Genomic DNA, 23,680 nt, shown 5'->3' with positions numbered 1-23,680 from the left:
ACCCACAGGCTGAGGGCGAGAGGGTGGACCAGCGAACCCAGCACACAAGCAACGTCTGCGGGGGCCCCGAGCAGGCACGGTGGCCGCAGCAGGCCTCGCCCGCCCAGCCAGGGCAGTGTGAGTGCACACACGCGGCCGCCGACAGGCCCCGGAGAGGCTGACGGCAGGACCGGGGGCTGGGGCCTGCCCTCTTAACATCCTGCACGGTTCCCTTTTTTACAACAATCAGTCTGGGCCTCAAAGAAGAATGAGCGTACTAAAACTATGTAACGATAAACATATCCCTTGACAACTTTTCCTGAATTAAATAGACAGGCGCTGTGCTGAGTACTGCAATCAGACACCCACCCCACGGAGGACAAAGCTGTGGGGAAGCCCAGCCATTAGAGAGATGACCTCAGAGCATAAGCGTCTAATCCAGGGCACCATGACAAGAAAACACAGTTGGCCGGCGGGGTGGGCGTGGATTTACAGCCCTGAATTCAGACCGGGGGTTGCGGGGGGGGGCTTCTCCAAGGGAGTGAAAAGTAAGAGCAGCAGCAGCAGGGCTCCGTCCCAGCTCGCCACCACCTCTGCCCTGCCAGGGCCCACCGCCGTCTGCTCTGCAACCTCGGCCCTTCATGAAGCCGTGTGCAGGACACCCCCGCCCCCACCTCCGGAACAGCCTGCAAGGGGCGCAGGCAGGGGCAGGCAGGCGCACACCGGGGCAGGGGGCGGGCTTGTCCGAGGCCGTCACGGCTCCCCTCCACCAGCATCCCCATCAGAGGACAGATGCAGAGACAACCGTAACAGGCTCTCCAGCGCTGCCAAGGCAGAAACAAGCTGGGGCCCACTCCTGAGATCTATCAAGGAGAGAAAACTACACGGAGACAAAACACCAGTGACCCCCAGGCGCCCCCGGCAGCGTCTCCGTTTCCTCATGGCACCTGTGACCTGGAGCAGCTCACGGAAGGGACAGGAAAGGTCAGCAGTCGCACCTGCACCAGCAGCAACGCTCAGGCCCTGTTTCTAAAATGCATCCAGCCTTCAGCTGGTGGAGACAGGACTACAGTTCATCCATGTCTGGCTCCACAGAGATTCTCAGATGCTAATAATCAAAGACATGGAAATCCAAAGGCACCTACTTACATCTTCTGGGGAGGGGGGGAACCACAAGTATTTCCATCCGTAACAGGGAAGGCTACAGTGAAAGCAGAGTCCTCGACGTTTCCTAGCAGAGCACGGCAACTGGTAGGAAAAGCCACAGAGTCCTAGAACTGGTGATCATGTAACACTACCCCACAAATCCCTAGGGGCTTGTCCAAATACAATCATTCGATAGAAACAAGAAGGGGATATGCGCCCTGTGTGTGTCCACACCAAGATGTGTGTGCATAAAATGAACCCTTGAAGGTGACTGAAAATGGATTAATCAACCACTAAAAATCATAATCACAAAGACTAAAAAAGCATTCAACTTATTAAGTGAGAACCACAAAATGGAAAATTAGTATTTTTGCTATGATCACACCTCTGCAAAAAATGCAGGCGGAGCAGAATCAACCAGGGACACTAGCCTGCAGCTACAGGCCGAGGGTGGGACCGCGTCCACCCTTCCCGAGAAGCAGCGCCTCTGCCGCGGCTCCTCACCTCCCCGGCCTCGGCCAGGCCGTCCTCCTTCTCCCGCAGCTTCCTGCCGGCCGCGTCCAGGCTCTGCTGGCACAGCCTGTGCCGCTCCAGCTGCTCCTTCATCTTCTCCTGCGCCTCTGCCTCCCGCTCCTGAAGCTGCCGAATGCGCGTCAGGAGCTCCTGGTTGCGGTCCACCTCGCGCTGCCAAGAAGGATGGGCCTGGTGAGGGGAGTCTGCGCAGGCAGACCCCCAGCTCCACCCTCAGGACAGGTCTGAGACCCAGAGCAGAGCCACCAAGAGGCCGGTCGTCAAGTCCACAGCCGTCCCAGGGCTGGAGCCAGGACCCCCTCTGAGGTGAGCGCACGGCCCCGCAGCACACAGGCACGTCTCTCAGTGGCCCCCCGGCAGGGCATGTGGCACACACTATCCGTCACTGACAACTGCTCATGGGAGGGGATGGAGCACAGAAATCTCCCTCAGACTCCACCCTGGGAAGAAGCCTCTGAGCTTGGAACCCAGCAGCTTCCTGATTACACACAGGCTGCCATCACAATCAGCCAGCTGCCCCCAGAGAGCGGGTGGCCAGGCAGCGACAGGTGGCATGGACAGGAGCCCACAGATAGGAACACTTGACCCTGGGCCTCAGCTCCTACAAAGCTTCAGAGCCACCCTGCACTGGCTCCCGCCAGGCCATGTGGCTTGCCCTGAAAGGCAGACACAGAACTCAGACTCCTCACTCTAATGATCCCCAGAGGTCCAAAGGTTCCCGTGTCGCCACTGAGGTTACCCTTAGCCCAAGCAGGGGGCCACAAAGTGGGAGCCAGACTCCCAGGGGCAAAGGGACCAAGTCCTGGTTACATGGAGCCCGACGCTCTGCTGACCTCTGCCCTCAGGAAGCTAAGCTGCAGAAGCTCCCACCCAGATGACAACGGGGAGACCCTGAAGCCAGGGGACCTGCCACAACGCAGGAGCCAGGGGCGGTGGCTGTTCAGGACCCGATCAGCACGTCACAGGGCAGGACGGGCACCGCTACTCAGGCTGCACCCCCGACAGTCCAGGCAGGTCCCCAGACCTTGGAAATGCCGCCAAGATTCAGGCAGAGCATTGGACCAGAAAGCCTCTGGCCCCGTGCTTCCCTGAGGGTGGGTGCTGGCCCCGTGCTTGCACTTACTGAAAACCCTGGCGAAGTGCTGTTATCACAGCGAAGAAAGTGTGGAATTTATGCACTGAGTAAAACCTAGCATCTCCTCTGGGTAACGGGGGTGTGGGTGGGGCAGGCCAAGGCCACCACAAGGCAGCCCCGAGACCTGGCGGCCAGGTCTGGGCTGGGCTTCAGGCTCCTATGCAAGCTGGTGACTCTCCTGCCAGCCTCAGGCCACCTGGCACTCCTGCCAGACCTGTATCCCAATTCTAGTAGAGAGGGCAGCCAGGCATCCAGCGGAGAGCGCCCACCAGCACCTCCTCAGGCACACAGGCTCGGCAGCCAGCCCCTCGTGTTGCCTTCTCTGGGGACCCAGGACACACCCGAGAGCCAACCCGCAGCCTCGGGGGGCCAGGAAGGCAGCGTGCCTGGGCTCCGGCTGGGGGGCTCTTACTTCCCACAACCGGCCAGGCCTAGAGCACACCCGCCTGAACCCACCTCGTAGTTCCTGGCGCTGGTGCTGGCCGCCCGCTCCAGCTCCACACGAGCCCTCTTGTGACTCAGCTCCATCTGCATCTTCTCCCGCTCCACCTGGATGAGGTGAGACTTAGACCGGATCTGCTCTGCTCGCTCCTCCAACTGACCAGGTCCCATGCAAAGGAAAGACAGATCCTCAGCAGCTGTCTCACTCGAGTGAGGCGAGGGGCTCACTCGCCACTTCCTCACTGAGCCCCCGCTCCCCACAAGGCCCTCACTCAGCCCTGAGGACGGGGGAGCACCAGCCCCCAGGTGGGAGCCGGGAGCAGCAAGGAAGGGGGTAAGGGACAGGAGAGGGAGGCGCGTTCTCAGGTAGCGTGTGCCGTCTTCTGTGCTGTTTAACAAACTACCACCCACGCAGCAGCTCGGGCCCATAAACTGGCCACCAGCTCCGTGGAGCAGACGGCTGGGCACACACGGCCGGCCTCCCGCCCAGGGAACACGATCCACAGGCTGCAGCCTGCTCAGTCGGCAGCTGTGCTCTCCCTGACTCGGAAGCCCCCTCCTGCTTCCTGTTGGCTGGCAGACCCAGAGGCTGTCCACACGCCCTGCCACGAGGGCCTTTCCACCCCAAAGCCAACAAGCGAGAATCTCACACACAGGGAACCCTTTTCCTGCCTGCCTCTCTGACTTCTGTTTGATCTCTGGACCCAGATTTAAAACATTCAGCTGACTGGGTCAGGCCCACCCAGGTACTCTCCCACCTTAAGGTCAGCTGCTTGGAGCTATTCAGTCTAACTGCAGAACACCATGGCCTCAACTCCTACTTAGCGTTTGATTCAGTGGGAGAGGCTGCCAGGGCCTGGCAGTTTGGGGCCCATCAGAAGTCCTCCTCTCACAGAATAAGGGGGGATGGAAGCTCTGAAGGGCCTCAGGAGACACAGCCGACAGCACCACAGGAGCACCGGTTGCCGGGGCCTTGTCTTCAGGTGGGCTGGAGCCCACCCATTCTAAGACTGGCAACACAGCATCTCCGGGGCACCTAACAGAAACACAGAATCTCAGGCCGCACTGCCAATACCAAATCAGAATCTTCCTTTTAAAGTATCTCCAGGTTCATATGCACGTTACAGTTCAAGAAGCACGTGTCTCACTCTAACCAGGGACACGTGGCCCATCTGGAGACACTGCTGGGCACCCCAAGGAGGGCGGCAGTCTGCGTCTGCTCCCGGCACCTGGGGGAGAGGCCACGGTGCTGCTAAACTTCCCACAAGGCAGAGGAAAGTCCTGCAAACAGAAAGTTACCCCCAACATGTCAGTCACGCCACAAGTGTGAAATCCCGGTGGAGAGAAGACATCTTTCCCAACCTTCCCCAGCGTCCTTCGGGAGCTAAAGCCACCCTTTCTTTCCCCTGTGATGTAGTCTCTCATTTCAGTTCCCACCTGCTGACATTTGGGAGTTCCCTACGCAACCCTCCATGAAACTCAGTCTTCTTGTCTCACTCTGAGTCTGACGCTAAGGCCCAGCTTCTTCAGAGGATGGCGGGACCCTGGCCCCAGGTGTGAAGGTGCCACACAGGGGTCCCAGAGACACAGATCCGCTGGCCAGACCCTCCTGGAGCGGTGACAGGAAAAGTATTTGAAGGAGAGTCCTATTTTCGCGTTTAAGCCGACAGTGACACACAGCACAGAAGCAGGACTCTACAATGAGGCCGGGCAGGGACTGGCAGACGGGACCCTGCTCCCTTTCCAGACTCCCGGACCTGCAGCTGCTCTGTTCCCCTCACCTGCCAGGTGGGCAGGAAGAGAGGGACCGCTGACAGACTCCTGAGACAGGACACGTCTGGGGTCAGGGCTCCCAGGCAGGTCCTGTGCCCCATGGCTGTAATCAGCTCAAGCTGGCTACAGTTCTCGTTTACTGACCTCCCACCTGGGGAAGCCATTCAGGTCAGAGCTGAGCGGGAACTGGGACCTTGGAAATCCCAGACTCTAGTTCCAACAGGCCAAAAGTTCCCAGAGAGCTGCATCAACAAAGTTATAACACTGTTTTAAACCACAGTTGCCAACTTCATATCCTGCCAGTGAGCAAAGACCAAGGGAAAAAAAAAAACTACAATCTATTTCCACCACTATTTCAAAAAAGGTGTTTTAACACCAAAAACAAATATAAATGACCTAATTTCAGAATAAAGAACAGTCCATGCCAAAAAGGGGCAGTGAGCAACTTAGCTCACCAACACACACAGAGTAAGTGATTCAACTGTCCAGCCAGTGAACGCATACACACACAAGCCTGTTGTGCCACACCAGACATGGGCTCATCAGGGCTCCCAGAGCAACAGAAACTCCTGGCTCATCTGACACAGGGCCCCAGGGCAGGTCACCGGCAGAGAGGCGGCAGCAGCACGGCCAACGTGGACCGGAGAAGGGACTCAAGCAAAGCAGCCAGGGGTCGCCTGATGCAGCCCCTACGGAGGGGCAGGGGCCAGGCCAAGGCTCGACACCACACTCCCTCCCGGTGTGGACCCCACGACCCCTGCCCCAATGAGCACTGACCCCACGGCACACCAGAACTTCAAGTCCTTCAGGAGACCCGAGCCTTTACAGCCATGTGCAGTGAGCGCTGCCGAGCACTTGAAATAAAGTGAGATGAGACGATAACCAAAGCGAAAAGTGTGACCGAAGGCACACTGTGGCAGACCGAAGGCAAGCTGTGCAAATGGCCTCCCTAGCCTGAGACCATCTCCTGCCCAGGCTTCCCTCACTGCCCTGCCCTTCCTGCCCAGCTGACCAAGAACCTATCCTGAGAACACAGCCCTCCTATGTGTCACGCCATCAAGGAAGCCAGCAGCTGGCTGCACCATTCCAGTGGCCACAGTCCCAGACAGTTTAGGCTTTTATTCCTCAATTAAATGAGCTGGCTTTCCAATCATAGCTCTAGTGTCTCTGAGCTCACAGTGTGAGTGCAATACTAAACACCAGGCCCACTCTGTGCTGCTGTTATCTCAGGCTTTTGAGTCAGGACATCTCAGGGCCAGACCATGACTTCTAACTCTCCTCCAAAACTATGAATATCCATGTTGGAGATGCGAAAGATGGCCAGCCGGCCTCCAAGCGGAGAAAATGCTGACCTGCCTCAACTACACAGAACCTGGTGCAGTCCTACCTAAGGACAGGTGTCTGTCCATAGAGGCCCCTACCCCAACACATATCGCTCATCTGAGCCATCTGGAACCTGATCCAGTCGCGCCTAAGGGCAGGCGTCTGCACCTGAAGGCCCCCACCCCAACACACGCCGCTCACCTGCATGCTCTGCTGGTACTGCGTCTGCAGAGAACCTTGAGCAGAGGTGGAAACATCCAGTCCAGATCCTCCCTCCACTCGCTGAGAAATGAAGTTGTTCAAAGACCTCAGGGTGGACAGGACGGTGGTGTTCTCCCCCAGGTCTTCCATAATTGCTTCCCTTCTGGAAGAAAACAAGGGAAGGGTCACAGGGAGCCTTCTGATGCGCCATTGCCGCTGCCAACTGCCCAGTCAGAGAGAACCTCTGGGCAGCCCCACTCCGCTACTGCTCTCTCAGAACCCTTAAAATATTCCAGCATCTGTAACCACATTCTTCGGAGTTAACTGAGAGCCTGTACCTCCAGTTTCTCAGAGAGGAAGTGGAGGCATAAAAAGACAATATGCCACCAGGCTGCTGACCATCAAAGTGCTGACCTGCAGACCAGCAGGACAGACAGATGGCTCCCGAGATGAGGTGTTCAGCAGTCAGGTGGCACACTGCCCACACACGCACCCACAAAAGGCCTGGCTTCCAGGAATCGGAAACAGAGCGCCCAGCAGCGACAGTGAGGATGACAACCACGCAGTGCTAATCACAGGTCAACGACGACATCTCTGCCACTTTCAGCCAGGTACCACGGAGGAAGGCGCCTGACATTTCGTAAGCACCAAGGCCTCTGGGGCCCATCTCCTCATCTGAAAACTGAGGGTCCCGCTTCTCAAGGCTGGGAGGATTACAGGGCCCAAGAGAAGGCTCCAAACGCAGATGGCGCAGCTACTGCCACAGAGTTAAACTGTCACTCTGCTTTAAGTTCACATACGGCATCGCAATCCTCAGAATGGGCAGATGAATCAGGTCTTCTTGAATATTATCTTAGGGGTGAGGCTTCCAGTTACAGAACTGAGATGGGAACGTGGGTCTGTCTGGCTCTAAGGTCGACCATGCTCCACAGGCCAAGGTTGAAGGCCGAGGACAAGCAGCAGGGAAGAACCCGCATCCCCACAGGGGTGCTAATCCCAGCCTTGCACCAGGCAGCCTACCAGTCAGAAAGGGGGGAAGTGTCCCAGCACACTGAACAGCCAAAAGGGGTGGATTCCTCCAGGTGCATACCGTGTTCCTCTGAGGCAAGCAGCCAGCTCTCACTGATGACCCCTAAGTATCAGATGGAAAACACCTGCCCTCAAGCTGCTCCCCACCTCCAAAAAAGTGAAGAATCTTGGTTTGATTCTGAATTTCCCATTTAACAAGAACCTTGACCTTGTGCACTGGGATTCCCTGGTGGCTCAGAGATAAAGAACCCACCTGCCATTGCAGCAGACCCGAATTTGACCCCTGGGTGAGGAAGATCCCCTGGTGGAGGGAATAGCAACCCACTCCAGTATTCTTGCATGGGAAATCCCATGGACAGAGGAGCCTGGTGGGCTCTAGTCCATGGAGTCGCAGAGTCAGACGTGACTTAGAAACTAAACAACTGGTCTTGTGCACGCAGAGCCCTTGTTTTCTGGAGGCTGTCCTTTCCACTCTTGCACAACACAGCTGTTCTCTCTACCTCTCCTTCAGACAAATGGAAAATGAACTGGCAGAGAGACCAGGGAAAAGCACTCGAGTGCTGTGAGCCTGGCAGAGAGACAGGGCCCACGTGGAGCCAGGCGGCAGCACTCTGCTCCAGAAGGCAAATCACTCTGTTTGACCGGGGCCATAACACTTTCCCTGAGTTGGTGATGGACAGCGAGGCCTGGCGTGCTGCAGTCCATGGGTTGCAAAGAGTCAGACACGACTGAGCGATTGAACTGAACTAATACTTTTCGTCCCGTGATGGGAAATTTAGCCAATACACCCTCTTCTCAAGACAGCATCCCCTGTAAGAGCTGATGCACCTTATACGCAAGAATGAAAAGAACACACGCATTTTCACCTGCCTGGAACTAAGCCGCTCCATAAGGCAAGGGAGAAGGTGGCAGCTCAAATGCCATCCTCTGTATCCAGGAGCCTCACCACTGGATGTCAGCTGCTCTGGATGGAACCCTGAGCTGGAGTGCAGAGCACTCTGACTCTCTAGTGCCCTCCACGTCCTGAGGGAACCCACAGACATTACAAGGATCCTCAGCACCCGCAGCACCACTTCACAGCGCCCCGGGGCACTTTCGCTGGTCTGCTGCGTTCACCGCTCCTCCACCTGCTTTCTCCCAACTGACACGAGAGAGGAAATCCAAGTGCCCGCCCCACTGCCTGCCAGGAGTGCGACTCTGGGCAAGGCGCTTCCCATCTTCCCACCGGGCTCCCCAGGTGGGAAATGAAGTAGTGGCACCCCACGCTGGCCGCTCAGGTGCAGAGGCGCGGGCGACAGTGCGGTCAACCTGCGAGGAACCGAGGAAGAGCCCCTCTGTCTGCACCGCGCCGTCTCGGGCCGGGGGGCGGGGGGGCTCGCTGAAGCCCCTCTCCTCCGAGGCCGCCTCCGCCCCGGCCGTTTCCAGCTCCTCTCGGAGAGGGAGTCTTGGGGAGCCCCGCACTGGACGCCCAGGCTCACAGGACAGAGCACGGAGCGCAGAGGCGGCCCGGGCGGACACAGCGGGTGCGCCGGTAAAAGCCCGGCGGCCCGGGTCTCAGAGAAGGAAGCGGGCACGCCGAGGGGCGCCGGCTCACAGCCCCCGGAGGAGGCCCGGCGGGCGGCCCCAGCCTCTTCCCTGCCCGACTCCCGCCGGCTCTGCTGGGTACCCGCCCCCGGCTCAGCCAGGCCCCCGCCCGGGACCCTGGCCGATCACCTCAGCGCCTTAGCCCGCTCGCAGCCGTCGCCGCCGCGGCTCAGATCTCCCTCTATTACCGAGCCCGCGTATCGCGAGACGTGCGCTCGCGCTCTCGCGAGATCTGGGCGGGACTGGCCATGAAACTGCGGGTCCGCGCACTGACAGGGGCTGCGTCTCCGTCCCACGCCCGGGATGCCGCGGCTCGGAGAACGCTCAGAGCCAAAGGCCGGCCCGCGGGACTCCCTTGGTGCCCCTGTCCGCCGCAGGCCGGGCTTCCACTGGACGGCTGTCTCGCACTGTTTTCCGTGGAACAGCACCGCCCAACGGTGGCCTCCTGGGGCCAAACTTCCTTGCAGTCCTGACTAGTCCGCAGCTTTTGCCACTACGGTGTTTGCTTGAATTAATGAATGCGTTTTTACTTTTCTCTAAAAAAAAGAAAAACAGGAAATACTATGCGACTAAGCTATCCTCCTAGCGCCCTGAGAGCTGTTGGGGTGCGGAGCCGTCGTCTGGGTCCCGTTCTCCAGGGAGCAAGGGCGGGGCGCGGTCAGCCCACAACCAGCAGGCCCTTCCTGCAATCTCTGCAGCCTGCGTCTACTAACGGGTCTCTCAAGTCCCTTCTTCCTCCTCCACAAACCCGGCGAAGCGCCGGAGGGTCTGCACCGAACTTCCAGAGAGTAAACCATGAATTTGTGTCGCCAGAGGAAAAAGGATGCAGAGGCAAAGAATGTGGTGGTGGAGGTAGGACACGGGGCAGTGAAAATAAGATAAAAAAAATTTTTATAAGGCCGGCCCGCAGACTACTTTGGGGATCTGGACTACCCTTAGACCCCATTTCTTCCCCCAGCCATCCTTGGGATGTGTGAACTAAAAATGCTGCCTGCCCTATCAGTAAATAAAGAATGCTGCAGCCATCAGCCACTCATGAGGATGAGCTCAGGGTGAAAACAGGTCAGTTGCTCAGTCGTCTCACTCTGACCCCACGGCTGTAGTGGGCCATGTTCCTCTGTCCATGGGATTCTCCAGGCAAGAACATTGGAGTGAGTAGCCATCCCCTTCTCCAGGCAATCTTCCCAACCCAGGGACTGAACATGGGTCTCCTGCATGGCAGGCAGATTCTTTACTGACTGAACCACCAGGGAAGCCCCCAAATGTAATGCCAGCCACGAAATCATCAGACTCTGCAGCTGCCGCCACCCCACCTCCAACCCTGACAGTGAACCCTGAGGAGACTCAGGGTGAGAAAGCACAGGACACTGGGCCCAGGTAGCTGAGGTCGCATCAAAGGAACAATTTCAGTGAGCCTAAGACTCCTGCATCTTTCCACACATAGGAAAGCACTGAATTCTTGGAGACACCTAGTCTTTTGTTTATTAACCATAAATCTTTTGATGTTCCAAGTACCTGGTTTTGTTCCGAAAATTCCTATATACTCCAGCTCTTCCTCTACCTCTTCAGGGCAGTCCCTCAGAGTTACCTGAGATACTATGTCCCAGGCTTAAGTCCCCAGTTTTATCTGCCAAATAAAAATATCTCCCAGGTTTTTAGGTTGTGTGTTTGTTTTCAATAGGCAAGATTTAATTATCATTACAGTCAATACACTCGTAAGGGATGACCACTCCTCCAGAAAATGGTTTCAAAGAAATCAATTTTTTTTTAAAGTATGGAAATTCCAGAAAATATTACACCCTATGCTGTTTTATAACCTTGAGTTCCTGGAAGAGAGTAAAAGGAAATAAACACACCATGTGTCTGCTTGCTTTGGTTATTACCTTTAAGTCTCTGGAGCCTGGCGTGTTATAGAAACATTTCTAGTTTCACACTGTCTGCCCCCCTTCCATAATTCATACCAAATGTCTTCCCTAAGGAGCTCTCACTGCTTGAAGTATTTCCGGATCATTCACCACAGAGATGGAAACAAATCCCCAGACTGAAGGTTCAGATTTTTCTACATTACACTGTATACACAAAATAACACCTGGAAACCTGGGGTCGTTTTGCGGGGACGGTGGAAGCCAGTTCCTCTGTAACATACTAACCATGGTGAGAAAATTCCATAGAGGTGTCTGTGTGTTTCTCTGCCTCAGTGTTTTTATGCATCCCAGTCTTTTCATCCTTTTATCTTTGTCTCTTTCTCATGGTAACTCCTCTTCACAAATCATATTATAGCGATCATTTTTTTTAATCATAAATAGTCATATATCGTCAACAATGAATATAGTTTTGTCTTAAAAAAAGGTGCCCCATCTGTCCTGCCTGCTGCATCCTAGATCCAGCTCATATCTCCCTGGCCACACTTCAGGACAGAGCTCAAGCTACATCTGCAATGAAGAGCCAGAAACAGCAGAACACGCGCTCAGTCCTTCACAGACCTCCTGGCTTCCCTCGGTACTGTGTGGCCAGGAGGTACACCTCTGATGATTCTTTCCTGCTGGCCTCGGGCTTTACAGTCCTTGTGTTCTGGAATTCCTGAGTCAGTCTCTTCTGTAACCGCTGGCTCTGACTTCCAGCCCAGGTTTTACAAAGGAATGTCCCCCTAGGGTGCAGGACATCTGGAACCATGTCCAGAAGGGACAAGCACAAGCTAATGAGCCTGTCATGGTCGAGGCTGCGGATCCCGGTGGCGTTGGGTGCCATGTCACTCAGGATCACATCTGCTCTCCCACCAGGAAGCAGCTCTTGGATTTTCCGGAAGGTTCTAGGGTCAGTCACATCAGCAGGGCATAGAAACGTTGCTCCTTCCAGGGGGAATATGTGAAGAAGATCTACCCCAAGCACAAAGCCAACAGGAGCACTGGGGTCTAAGGAAGAAATGGTGAGGGTACTTACTCACTGACACCCCAAATCATCCCACAAAGTAAATGTAACAAAATAATAAAACAGATAAAGGGGACTTTTCTAGCGGTCCAGTGGTTAAGTGCGTGCTTCAAATGCAGGGGGCACAGATTCGATCCCTAGTTGGGGAATAAAATCCCGCACAGCACAGACAAAAGAAAAAAAAAAAGTATATATATATGTAAAAGTCAGGACCGAAAAAAGAACTAATGTGCAAAAATGGGGACACAGAGTTTTCCTCCTAGAAAAACATGTGGCGGGCGGGGAGTGGTGGTCTTCCCTCTACATCTGAGGAAACTGAGGCTGGGAGGGACAGGCAGACCTGGGGCCACACCCTGGCCTTGACGCTCCACCTCTGACTCCATTTCACTCCCCGAGCCTTGCTCACTGTTAAAAGGGTTCTTATCTCTGAGGAGTCTTTGATAAACTAAAACAGAGAACACATTATATAAAGTGCCTCTGGATTAAATCAACAAATCCATTCTGCAGTTTAATCCAGTTTCTTTCAACGTAGAAACTATTAGAAACAAGCCAAGAAACAGGGCAAGTGGACAGCTGCTAAATAAGGTAAAAAAGTGATACCTGCCCATGTCTGAGTGATACCAGCTGTGAAACAAAAAGATGTCAGTTTCACTTCACCTGAAAGGGGATTTCCTGCCTGCAAGGCTGCTGCCCTGGCCTCCACCTCCCGCAGCCCCTCCCAGCACCACTCCCTACACACCAGGGTGGATCCACGAAGGAACAGTCACAGACTCAGAGCTCGCTCTGCTTAGTAAAAAGGCTGCTCTGCAGGTGAGGGGCAGGTATTTGATCTTTATCTGAAGATGAGAAGTCCAGCTATTCTGCAGGGTGCCTCGTTTTTCAAAGGCAGAAACTCTCTGCTTTCAGCCCTGAAGAGTGGGACAGCTTTCCTCCCACTTTGCGCACTGGTGCTCATTCCTTTAACGTCCCATGTACTGTGGCCCCGGGAAGTGCCTTCTAAAAGCAAATGGCTTTGGTTGCATTTTTGCAACTTCTTTTGGGAGTAAAAGAACCCAAGCCATTTTATGTACAGTCTCTGCTTCTCCCACCTCTTCCTACAGGTTAAAAACTTAGCTGTTTTCCTGCTTCTCCTGAAGAGCAATTAGGGGGACTGCTGCTGCTGCTGCTGCTAAGTCGCTTCAGTCGTGTCCGACTCTGTGTGACCCCACAGACAGCAGCCCACCAGGCTCCCCTGTCCCTGGGATTCTCTAGGCAAGAACACTGGAGTGGGTTTGCCATTTCCTTCTCCAATGCATGAAAGTGAAAAGGGAAAGTGAAGTCGCTCAGTCGTGTCCAACTCCTAGCGACCCCATGGACTGCAGCCTACCAGGCTCCTCCATCCATGGGATTTTCCAGGCAAGAGTACTGGAGTGGGGTGCCATTAAAGAACCTCTAAAATCAGTCGTTAGGAAGTCTGTGGATAGACTCAGTGGCGGGAAAATGAACTGAAGTTTTTGACACAGATTCATTCACTTGAAGGATAAACATTTACTGAGCTTGTAAGACATGTTTTTAAACTATTCTAAACCCCCTTGAGGCATCCTACCCAGATTAAAGAGACTGATGACAAAACCCAGGGAGTGGCATGCCTGGTTCAGCAGGTCACTAAAACTCCTGTAGATCTCAATTTTCTCATCAGGAAGATGGGCACACACACCATTCTAAGGTGTATGGGAGAGATCTCTGTGACCTGCCAGAGCAGGTGGTACCCTCAGAAGTTACAGTAGGAAATGCAAGTAACAATCCTTACCGGATTGTTACCTTAGCACTGCTCACCTACAAAACTCAAAGGCAATCTTGATGCCCATGATGAGGAAATTGGCTAAATACCAACAGTATAACCATTATCTGGGATAGTATGCAGCTGTTTAAATGGATGGCGTCATTTTCTACCTTGTATGGGTAGTCGGTTGATCTATTAGTCAGAGGCAACTTTTTTATATCCATGATCTTAGTTAAAATCCCCAGACACATAAGAGATAAGCACTAAGTCCCTTGAGTTGGGCCAAAGTGGAGCGTCCAGAGCCACCAGGGCTCCCTGGGCAGCCCCAGGAGCAACTCCAGGAAACCCCAGGTTGATTCAGCTGTCCTGCCAAGGGAGGATGTCAAGGGAGGAAATCACAGAGCGATTTCTTTGCTGAGGAAAGAAACCTGACTTACAGACGGCCGTCTGAGCTCATTGCTGAGGCCACGCATCAGCAGCACAGGCCCAGGACACAGGCCGTGTCGGCCTAGGCGCTTCTGTGGTGTGGTCGCAGGCGACTTTCACCTTCACTCCCCCTTCCCACCTCCCTCTTCATTTTGAAAATGTCTGTGTTGGGTTTGCATCACTCCTACTAAACAAGCACGCAGAATCGCGTGCTTTCACAGAGCGCCTGCACTGCTCTGTGTGCCCTGAAGGGCGGCTGGCCTGCGTCTAGACCACAGTGGTCGGGAGGCCCCACCTGTGCCTGCAGCGTTGACTCTCTGCACGGCCACCTGGCTCCACGCGCCAGGGGCGGCCCCACAGTCTAACACCCGGAGGCCAGGCCGTAGGATCTGGTGCCTCTCGTTCATTTCCAGGAGCTTGAATGCGCTTCGACATCGGTAACTTTCCACCTTCGCAGCTTTCACAAACGGGTCCCTCAAGTGCCGCGTCAGCCACAGGTGCTCAGCGCCAGTCCGGCTCTTGTAGCAACTCCCAGTGGTGTGGAACCTTTGACGCTGAAGGGAAGCCCACACCAGTTTCAAGGACCTGGTGAGGAAAAAGGAGCAAGCAGGTTGGCATCACATAGGCCAGTGGGGCCCCAGGTTCAACCCGCACATTTTTAGAGATGGGTCACTATGGCCCAAGTGGGAGAGGCAGCTTGACAAGGCTGCAGCCGGAAAAGGTGTTAAGGCTGAACCACATCCCCCGAGTCTGCATGTGCGCTCAGTCACATCCAACTCTTTGAGACCCCGTGGACTGTAGCCCGCCAGTCTCCTCTGTCCATGGAATTTTCCAGGCAGGAATACTGGAGTGGGTTGCCATTTCCTTCTCCAGGGCATCTTCCCGACCCAGGGATTGAACTCGAATTTCTTATGTCTCCTGCACTGGCAGGCAGGTTCTTTAACCCCTAGCTTAAATGGTAAATGGGTGGGCTCTATCCAATACTGCTGCTGCTGAGTCGCTTCAGTCGTGTCCGACTCTGTGCGACCCCAGAGACGGCAGCCCCCAGGCTCCCCCGTCCCTGGGATTCTCCAGGCAAGAACACTGGAGTGGGTTGCCATTTCCTTCTCCAATGCATGAAAGTGAAAAGGGAAAGTGAAGTTGCTCAGTCGTGTCCGACTCCTAGCGACCCCATGGACTGCAGCCCACCAGGCTCCTCCGTCCATGGGATTTTCCAGGCGAGAGGACTGGAGTGGGGTGCCACTGCCTTCTCCAATCCAATACTGGTGTCTTTATAAGAAGCAATCAAGACGCACACACACACAGGACAAAGACCACAGGAAGACACAGGGAGAACACGGCGTCTGTAAGTCAAGGAGAGAGGCTTCAGAGACTAATCCTGCTGACAGCTTGATTTCCGTTTTCCAGATTGCAGACACTGAGCCAGTAAATCTCTGCTCTCTCGGCCGCCCACCCTGGGGTGCTTGGTTACAGGAGCCCAAGCAAACTAACCCAGCAGGCCTCTCCTCTGTGGTCAAAAGATGCTTTTCTCTCCTGAAGTTATCTTCAGAAGACAATCTCAAAGGGTAATGATAGTCAGTTTGTGCCAACCAAAGTTTTCCCAATACTGGTTGAAAATACTGATAAGTTTCATGAAAGGAACATTCTTTCTCACAGGATACAAATTTTCATTGGGCTTTATTTAAGAGATTAAAAACACACAAGGACAGGTCCTTTGCCTTACCTCCACCGCTTTGGCAGGCAGCACAGGGTCTGACCAACCTGTCACATTTCTTGATAAAATTGAACTTACCTTGTGTGTAACTGAGAAGGGCAATTTTCAAGCCTCTTTGGAAAGTGGGGCTTTTGAGTTTATTGAGTGCCATGGGTTATCTCTTTAACTCTCAGAACAACCCTACAAAGTATCTACATTCTTCTGACAAAAAGAAAACAAAAAACTATTATTAGCCCCATGGCTCCCAGGCAAAGTTCCCGCAGCATGAAAACATGTTGACGAGGATCCGGAGACAATACTTTGGAACTGCTGCCGTGAAAAGGCGTAAGGAGCCTAGAAAGCGGGCACAGTGTCCTGGGCGCCGAGTTAACTGCAGCGGTCAGCGCAGGGGTGGAGAGTGGAGCCGCACACCCCGCGTCCGCCTGCTGTGGGCGGCTGACCGCCAGCCCCCGCCCACGGCCAGGGTCCAGCCACACGGGGCGCTCGTGTCCTGACAGCGGCTTCAGGCCAGCGGTGCTCTGCAGCCGACACGCCTCCACCAGCAGCGCCCCTCCTGCCCCTAAAGGCCTGTCCAGCCGCCCGCCCGCCGCCGCTCCTCCGGAGCCTCGGCCGGTCCGAGCACGGACGGTCCGCTCCAGTCACCTCGCCGGGGCTGCTCCGACCCCGTTCCGGGCCAGGACGAGGTAAGCTCTGAGCCCCCTTCCGGACCCGAAAAACGGGGCCGCCGTCTGGCCACTCCGCCTCCCGCACACATGCAGTAGGTGCTCCATTAATTCCCACTGAGCGCCAGCCGCCGCGCCCTCCGACCTCCCACCCCAGCCGCCTCACCACTCACCCCGCCATCGACGCGGACCCGCTCCGGCAGTCGCCACCGGAAGTACCGGCCTCACTTCCGGCCAGAGGCCACGCCCCCGGAAGCGGCGCGTGGGTTCGAAAGGCGCGCGCAGTGCCCGGGCCTCGGTGAGTCCGGGAGCGAGAGCACAGGTGAGCAGGGGATGCGGCCGCCGCAGATGGGCCTGGGGCCCGCCGAAGGGCAGCTGGCGGCCCTTCACGGACGGCCAGATACGGGAGCCCGAGCCTGGCACTCGACGGCGTGTTGTCTAAACCCTAGTCACGGGCCTCAGTGGACCGGTGATCCCGTTCAGAGGCCACCCTGCTGAGAAAGCGGGCCGCCTGGCCCCTGACGTCACGTGGCATCTCTGGGGACCCGCCCGACCGTAGTGCCAAGAGCTGTGGCCAACTGTACTTCAACAGCAGGTAGACCCAGGGTTCGGCACTGGCTCTGGTGTTTGGTTTTCTTTAGCTTTTCTGAGCTTCAGTTTTCTTGGCCGAAAACAGAGAAGCCAAGTCTCAGCTCACAGGGTTGTTGGGTCTGTTAAGTGGGATACGTTTTGGAAAGTATATGATCGGTGCCTAATAACTGACAGCAGAGATTCCTAATTAATTTAGGAAGTCAGGGCTTTGCGCCTTAAAAGGTCAGCAACATCACAAAGTCCGCATGTTAAAGAGAGGCTGGACCCAGAGACCCGTTTATGCATGAGCTGCCACCAGCACCGGGACCCAGGCCTCGGTCCCTGTTCTTGGACACCGTGACTTCCCTGGAGCATCCCTGGTCCCAAATCCTGCATCTCGTCCAGTGTGGGCCCCAGACCAGGATGAGGATGGATGGACAGGGAGCATGGTCCTGGACCTCCAGCACGTCTCCAGCAGTGACCAGACGTCCCCTGCAGGGTCTTTCACACACACATTCAGGCAGGACTGGTGTTCCAGGCCGAGCACCAGGTCCCGGAGCAGCAATGGTTGTGAGCAGAGTGTGAACACCTGTCATAGCAGGGGAGGCCGGCCAGGCCTCACTGGGGGCCCTCCAGTGTCAGAGTCATACACTTCCTGGGAATCTGGGGGTCTGGTACTGCAGAGAGGCAGAAACCAGAACCCAATAGCCAGAAGGCCCCATAATGAAAAGGCCAAGAGCAAAACACAGATGCAAGAACCGCTGGGTAAAAAGCATGGTTCATCTCATGCCAGGTGGGCTCAGAGGTGGACGCAGGAGCAAGAACAGCCCTGTGCTAAGGAGAGGGGCAGGGATGACCTGGCCATTGCCTGACCTGCAACAGCCCAGCAAGCAAAGGGTCCGGAGCTGCTGCTGCTGGGTCAGGGGGCCAGGTCTCCATCTGCCCCAGAAAATCGGCCACATCGGGCAGAGCTGGAACACTGCCTCTACCTGCTCTCCAGCACACGTTTCCAGTCCACCCAGCCTCTGGCCACCAAAACGCTCATGCTTCTGTCCACACACCCCCCCACACCCAAATCGAGCTGACCCAGCCCCTTGCCTTCTTCACAGAACCCAAGGGCACCATGTGTGCCTCAAGGCTCTATACCTTGGTCCTGGTGCTGCAGCCGCAGCGAGTCCTCCTGGGCATGAAGAAACGCGGCTTCGGGGCCGGCCGGTGGAACGGCTTCGGGGGCAAAGTTCATGAAGGAGAGACCATCGAGGACGGGGCCAAGAGGTGAGGGGAGGGGCTGGCCAGACCGCAGAGCCAGCTTCCACAGGGGACAAGGATTCAGGTTGTAGAGCTAACCCCTGCCCACCCAGAGCCACGTGACCTGCAGCACAGGCTGAGTCCTTGTGCCTCGGTTTCTTCATCTGCACAGTGGGGATAATAGCAGTATCTGCTACCTCTTGGCTTCTCTGGTAGCTCAGTCAGCAAAGAATCTGCCTACAATGCAGGAGACCGCCTACGATACAGGAGACCTGAATTCCATCCCTGGGTCGGGAAGATTCCCTGGAGAAGGAAATGGCAACCCACTCCAGTATTCTTGCCTGGAGAATCCCATGGACAGAAGAGCCTGGTGGGCTAAAGTTCATGGGGTCATGAGAGTCATAACAACTTAGCAACTAAACCACCATCACAACTACCTCTTAGGATTGTTGTGAGGATTTAGTGAGAAAATAGACGTAAGGACTGAACAGGGCCTGGCACGTGGTCCGGGCTGGGCACACCTTGGCTTGCTGCTGTGCGGTGGTGGTTTGCGTGGAAAAGTCAGTTTCCTCTTTCTAGCCAAGGGGCTGGCCAGTCACTCGGCTTCTTCATTGGTTCAGGAGAGCTGATGACAAGCGTATCTGGGGCCTTTCACTCAGTCTCTTCCTCGACACCAAGTACACTCATGTGGGAAAGAACTGAAGCCCAGACACAGCAGTGCCCGAGACCACACAGCCCTCCGGACTTTAGCCTCTGCCTTCTTGCCCCTCGGGCTCGCGGGGATAGACTCAACACCCTGTGTCATCCACCGAGCCCACACGGTCTGGCCCAACCCCTCCTTTCCATCCTGCCCCCTGCGTCAGGACACCCCTGACAAAGGACTGCGGAGCCCCTGCTGGTGGGAGGCAGGACGGGTGGCACGCTCCCACGCCCGAGGCACAGGCTGAGACTGGCCCCACAAGGCCGCACCGCGGTGCACCCGACTCTGCTGTCAGCCCCCCGCCCCCGGGGCAGCTCTGGCTTCTTTCCTTGCACACGCGTGTAGCTGCTGCTCAGACCCCATCCCCTGGCTGCCCTGCTCTAACAAGCAGGTCTCGGCAGCCTCGGTGTCTGGTGCCCTGCCCCTTGGGGTCCCGGGTGGGCACCACTTCAGGGTTAACGTGTGCTCCTCACTCACCTGCAGACTCAGGTGGGTGTGGGGCTGGCTCTGGCTTCTTGTGTGCAGGACACACTTGGGGGGCCGCCTTAGCCCCAAGCAAGGTGAATTCTCCTCCTGGGGGGAGGGTTGCTGGCACTTGGGGACCGGCGGCCCCTCACAGCCAGGTTCGGGCTCTGGGTGTGGAGCAGGCCTGCCGTCCTGGCCAGTGTTCCCAGAGCTGTTGAGTAGTACAGTGTGGTGTTCAGAGACCTCCGGCAGGCCGGGCCGGAGGAGGAGCAGCAGGCTGGACCGCAGGGTCGCGCCCCACCGCCCCGCTCCCACCGGGGTTTAATGCGTCACTCATCCTGTTCCCCACCTGCCGTCTGGGGAGCATCCCAGAGATGTGAGCAGACACGCTAGCAGAACTGGAACAGTGTCATCTCGGCTGCCTGATTATCCACCCTGAAACGGAGCCTTGGCTCTGACGCCAGGGAGATGACTGATACTTCATAGCCCGCCGCGGACTCGGGGAAGATGAACCCAAATGAGTCAAAACAGTGAATCAGTCGGCGACGTTTTTAAAAACGAGCTCCGCCAGCCTGCTGCCAGAGGTGGGGAGGCCCCGCTGATTGTTTCTTATGTCTAACTGGGGAGCCATTTGCACCCCCACTAGCAAAAACACTGATTTTTTTAGGTCGTGTCTAATTCTGATTGGTCATCGCAGTGAATACATTCCAGCTTTCAGGATGTCACTCGGCCACACTGAACGGCAGCAGGTGGACCCAGTTCTCCCGGCTTCACGGGGAGGTTAGGGCAGAGTCCAGGCTCAGAAAGGCAACCGTTTAACCCAACGCGCGTTTGATGGACACAGTGGTTTCCCTGACTCCTAGTCGTGGGCACAGGAATTATGCACTGTGTTCCTAACAGAACTCCGAGATCAGAGCTTAAACAGACCTTCTTTTAACCTACAGCTCTAAAAGGTCACACATAATTAGAACGGTTTTACAGCCACAGAAATAAATTCAGAGCAGTGGGGAAGTGAGAGTCGCTAACAGGAGACACAGGCGCTGAGCTTCACGGCTGCAGGTCTTATGGGGCCCCCAGAGCCCACAGCAGACCCTCCAGAAAGCGCTGTCCCAGATGGCGAGCAGCAGGCTGGGGGAGGGCTGGCGGCAGGGGGCGTGCCTGAGGGTGCTCGTCCGGTACACAGCAGCAGAAAAGCTGGTTGGATCCCTCCAGGTGTAGGACGTTGCTCCGCAGCGTCGTGAGCACCACAGGTCCCGGGTTCGGTGCCGTGTTTGCAGTTTTCAAAGCGGTGCACGAAGAGGAAAGACCCGAAGGGAAGACTCCAGTGGTCACGGGTTCTTGCTGGGTGACCAGGCCTTGTGTGTTTGCTAAACTGCCTACGTGGCCTGGGGAAGTGTGAAACAGGCACTCACGTTTAGGGGGCACCCTCGCTTCCTTGTCAGTCAGCTGGCTTGTGAGCTCAGACATGGCGATGCCCCCTGGCTCTTCCTCCCAACACAGGTCGGGGGTGGGGAGAGAAAGGGGTCCTGAGGAGGACGACCCGAAGCCCATCCCCCACGATCAAGTTCAGAGGAGGCTCGAGAGCTGGCTGGTCTCTGCGGGAGGGCAGGGGTGTCTCCCCTCCTCTGGGAAGGAGGCGAGAGGAGCCTGCGGCCTGATGCGGAGCTCTGAGCAGGGCAGGCCAGAGCAGGACCTTTTGGGCAGGTAGGCTTCGGCTCAGGGCCCGGCAGTGCAGGGAGCCAAGCGGGTGGGTGGGGGCTCCTGGCCCTAGTGCGGGCCCCCCGCCCCGTGGGACCACCAAGTAGCCACGTAGGGCCAGGCCAGGGCTGCCACTCGGCGCGCCCAGATGCTCAGCTGGGGGTAGGGGGCGCGTCTGGGCGCCCCGAAACAGCAGCCCCAAACCTGCCCCCTTGGCCACACACATGCACTCTCCACTCCTCTGTCCGCCCAGCTCCATTCTCTGGTTCCGCGTGGACATGGGCGCCTTGATTTAACTGTCGCTTCCTGTCTGCCTGTCTGTCCGCAGGGAGCTGCAGGAAGAGAGCGGTCTGACCGTGGACGCGCTGCACAAGGTGGGCCAGATCACGTTTGAGTTCGTGGGTGACCCCGAGCTGATGGACGTGCACGTCTTCTGCACAGACAGGGTCCAGGGCACGCCCGTGGAGAGTGACGGTGAGTGTCCAGGCCGGGAGAGGCAGGCAGTGAACGCCGGCTTGGGTGGCCCCTGGCCCCGCCCCGCCCCTCCCCAAGCGCAGGCGCAGAAACACACCAGGGCCTGAGCCTCCCTCCTCTCCTGCAAAATAAGGAGTCCAGTCGTCTGGATGAAATAACAAAGGATGCCAAGCTCCTCGCACACAGTAACTCGGTGAATCCCTCGCAGAAAGTCAGGCTGAGATCCGGGCTGGCGTCGGTGACTCTGCCTTTTCGTCCCCTGCAGAGATGCGCCCGCAGTGGTTTCGACTGGACCAGATCCCCTTCGGGGACATGTGGCCAGACGACAGTTACTGGTTCCCACTACTGCTTCAGAGGAAGAAGTTCCGCGGCTACTTCAGGTTCCAGGGGCAGGACACCATCCTGGACTACACGCTCCACGAGGTGGACGCCGTCTAGGGCAGAGCCAGCTCGCCCCTCAGACCCCGAGACCCCGGCCCGGCTGCACCCTGGCCTCAGGCCCCCTGCCCCTGGGGCCTCGTCTGTCTGGAGCACAACTGGATGGAAAAGCAAATAAAGCTTTTTCGGCAACTCCCGCCAGGCGTCACCGTGAGCTGCCCAGTGTGTCCTCGGGAAGCCGCCAGACGTCCGGGCTGTGACCTGCATTGCCAGACAGGGACGGGCAGAGACACGGGCCCAGAGGCGAGGGGCCGGCTGACGCGGAAGGTGGCGTGGGTGTGTGCGGGGTCCCAACGTGCGCCAGGGGCCGTCTCGTCCCGCCCCCACCCCCAGGTAAGGGGAGACAGGGGCGGTCAGTGCCGGGGCTCGCACCCTGTCTCATCTGCCATCAGCTGGCTGCCCTCCCGCCCCCAAGAGAGGCTGCTCCCGTCCTGGCTTCAGACCCCTGGGGGGCACGGGAGGGTCATCCCCCTGTCACACACACACTCACAGCCTGACATAGCTTTTATAAATAAGTTTAATGATAGTTGTTCATGTAAGTTCACTGATAAAAATCTCGGAATGTAGCTCCTCTGTAAACAATTCCAGTTAATTGGATGTGGCGGTCATTGATTCCTGCAGCCTCATAAAGTGCTTCATACATAAACCAACTCGCACAAAGCAAGAGAGAAGGCCTCAGACGCAGGGCCACCCTGAGCCCCAGCGGCCGAGGCCCGTCCACGGCCTCGTCCCCCCTCCGCGGCTTCGCCCAGCAACTAGGCCGTGGCTGAGTCACACTGAGTCCGCCCGACACAGGCTGCAGGGGCGTGGCCTGAAGGCACAGCCCGCGGTGGCCGGGGAGGGCCGTGGAGCTCCCACCGGGGCCACGGAACCGGTGTCCTTTAATGGGTCGTGGCCAGGCTCTCCCCAGGGGCAAGGAAAGCTGGGACAGCAGGAAGGACGCAGAGGGCGGAAGGACGCAAAGGGCGTTGGGGACCCTGACCTGGGAGCAGCCTCGCCTGCAGCAAACACTGACCAGAAAGCCCGCACCCAGCAGCAGCCCAGGGCTGGGGGCGGAGGGTCCGGGGAAAAGCCGCCTCCGTGACCAGCTGCCAGCAGGGGGACACAGCCTGCCCCCCTCGACCCCCAGCCTTCCGACACTGCCTCTCCTGGGGTGAGGACGACACAGGCTAAAAATGCCCCCGACCCCACCCCCGCAGCCCCTGAAGAAGTGTGTGCTCCCAGTGTCCACGTGGGAGCCAGTCCTCCAGCAGGGGTCACCCGGAACAGCATCTCAAGACTGCTGCCAGAACTCGCCCCGGTGCCCTGTGTGGGGAGACACCCCCCCGAACTGTGCCGCTGGCCCAGGACCTCGGGGCCCTTAGCTTGCACCATGGGCCCTGGGGCAGGGCCTCCACCTCGGGGCAGGGACGGCAGACGCCTGCGGTCATGCTCTGCTGCTCCAGTGGACACG

The 23,680-nt window shown here is 57.0% G+C and overlaps 3 protein-coding genes across 6 annotated transcripts in view; 1 reads left to right on the top strand and 2 right to left on the bottom strand.

Annotated features, from left to right (window-relative positions):
• The window catches only part of MAD1L1 (mitotic arrest deficient 1 like 1), a 237,983-nt gene extending 228,669 nt beyond the window's left edge, over positions 1-9,314 (bottom strand). The window contains exons 1-4 of the mRNA NM_001102044.1: positions 9,272-9,314; positions 6,530-6,692; positions 3,248-3,388; positions 1,630-1,809 (exon numbers count right to left, since the gene is read on the bottom strand). Of these exons, the coding sequence (NP_001095514.1) occupies positions 1,630-1,809; positions 3,248-3,388; positions 6,530-6,679 (471 nt within the window). The 5' untranslated portion in view covers positions 6,680-6,692; positions 9,272-9,314. The remainder of the gene's footprint in view (positions 1-1,629; positions 1,810-3,247; positions 3,389-6,529; positions 6,693-9,271) is intronic.
• A 1,287-nt stretch (positions 9,315-10,601) lies between these two features.
• Positions 10,602-16,851, bottom strand: MRM2 (mitochondrial rRNA methyltransferase 2). Its single transcript, NM_001191258.1, has 3 exons — positions 16,808-16,851; positions 14,554-14,843; positions 10,602-12,054 (listed from the first exon to the last, which is right to left on the bottom strand). The coding sequence occupies exons 1-3, from the start codon at positions 16,813-16,815 to the stop codon at positions 11,618-11,620; spliced, it is 735 nt and encodes a 244-aa protein (NP_001178187.1). The 5' UTR covers positions 16,816-16,851; the 3' UTR covers positions 10,602-11,617.
• NUDT1 (nudix hydrolase 1) lies at positions 16,445-22,364 on the top strand. Of its 4 annotated transcripts, none has more exons than XM_002698230.6 (4): positions 16,445-16,655; positions 18,314-18,479; positions 21,644-21,789; positions 22,055-22,364. In XM_002698230.6, the coding sequence occupies exons 2-4, from the start codon at positions 18,328-18,330 to the stop codon at positions 22,225-22,227; spliced, it is 471 nt and encodes a 156-aa protein (XP_002698276.1). In that variant the 5' UTR covers positions 16,445-16,655; positions 18,314-18,327; the 3' UTR covers positions 22,228-22,364. The 4 variants fall into 4 exon arrangements, with proteins under 4 accessions (XP_002698276.1, XP_002698277.1, XP_059737623.1 ...); XM_002698231.7 differs by lacking the exon at positions 16,445-16,655 and adding an exon at positions 16,886-16,956; XM_059881640.1 differs by lacking the exons at positions 16,445-16,655; positions 18,314-18,479 and adding exons at positions 18,510-20,201; positions 20,285-21,321.
• The last annotated feature ends 1,316 nt before the right edge of the window (positions 22,365-23,680 follow it).

Source organism: Bos taurus, chromosome 25 (assembly GCF_002263795.3).
Source record: "Bos taurus isolate L1 Dominette 01449 registration number 42190680 breed Hereford chromosome 25, ARS-UCD2.0, whole genome shotgun sequence".
NCBI classification, from domain to species: domain Eukaryota; kingdom Metazoa; phylum Chordata; class Mammalia; order Artiodactyla; family Bovidae; genus Bos; species Bos taurus.
Note: the sequence above shows the minus strand (reverse complement) of the source record. Positions and strands in the feature narration are given on the sequence as shown.

What these genes read in the sequence shown, in the direction of transcription:
- NUDT1 (XM_059881640.1), top strand. Translation starts at nt 21,083, where the DNA reads ATGGCGATGCCCCCTGGCTCTTCCTCCCAACACAGGTCGGGGGTGGGG. An exon ending in GAGCAGGACCTTTTGGGCAG is followed by an intron (nt 21,322 to 21,643) that starts GTAGGCTTCGGC and finishes GTCTGTCCGCAG; the next exon opens with GGAGCTGCAGGAAGAGAGCG. An exon ending in CACGCCCGTGGAGAGTGACG is followed by an intron (nt 21,790 to 22,054) that starts GTGAGTGTCCAG and finishes CGTCCCCTGCAG; the next exon opens with AGATGCGCCCGCAGTGGTTT.
- MRM2 (NM_001191258.1), bottom strand. An exon ending in AGTCAACGCTGCAGGCACAG is followed by an intron (nt 12,055 to 14,553) that starts GTGGGGCCTCCC and finishes TTTCTTCCTTAG; the next exon opens with ACCCCAGTGCTCCTGTTGGC.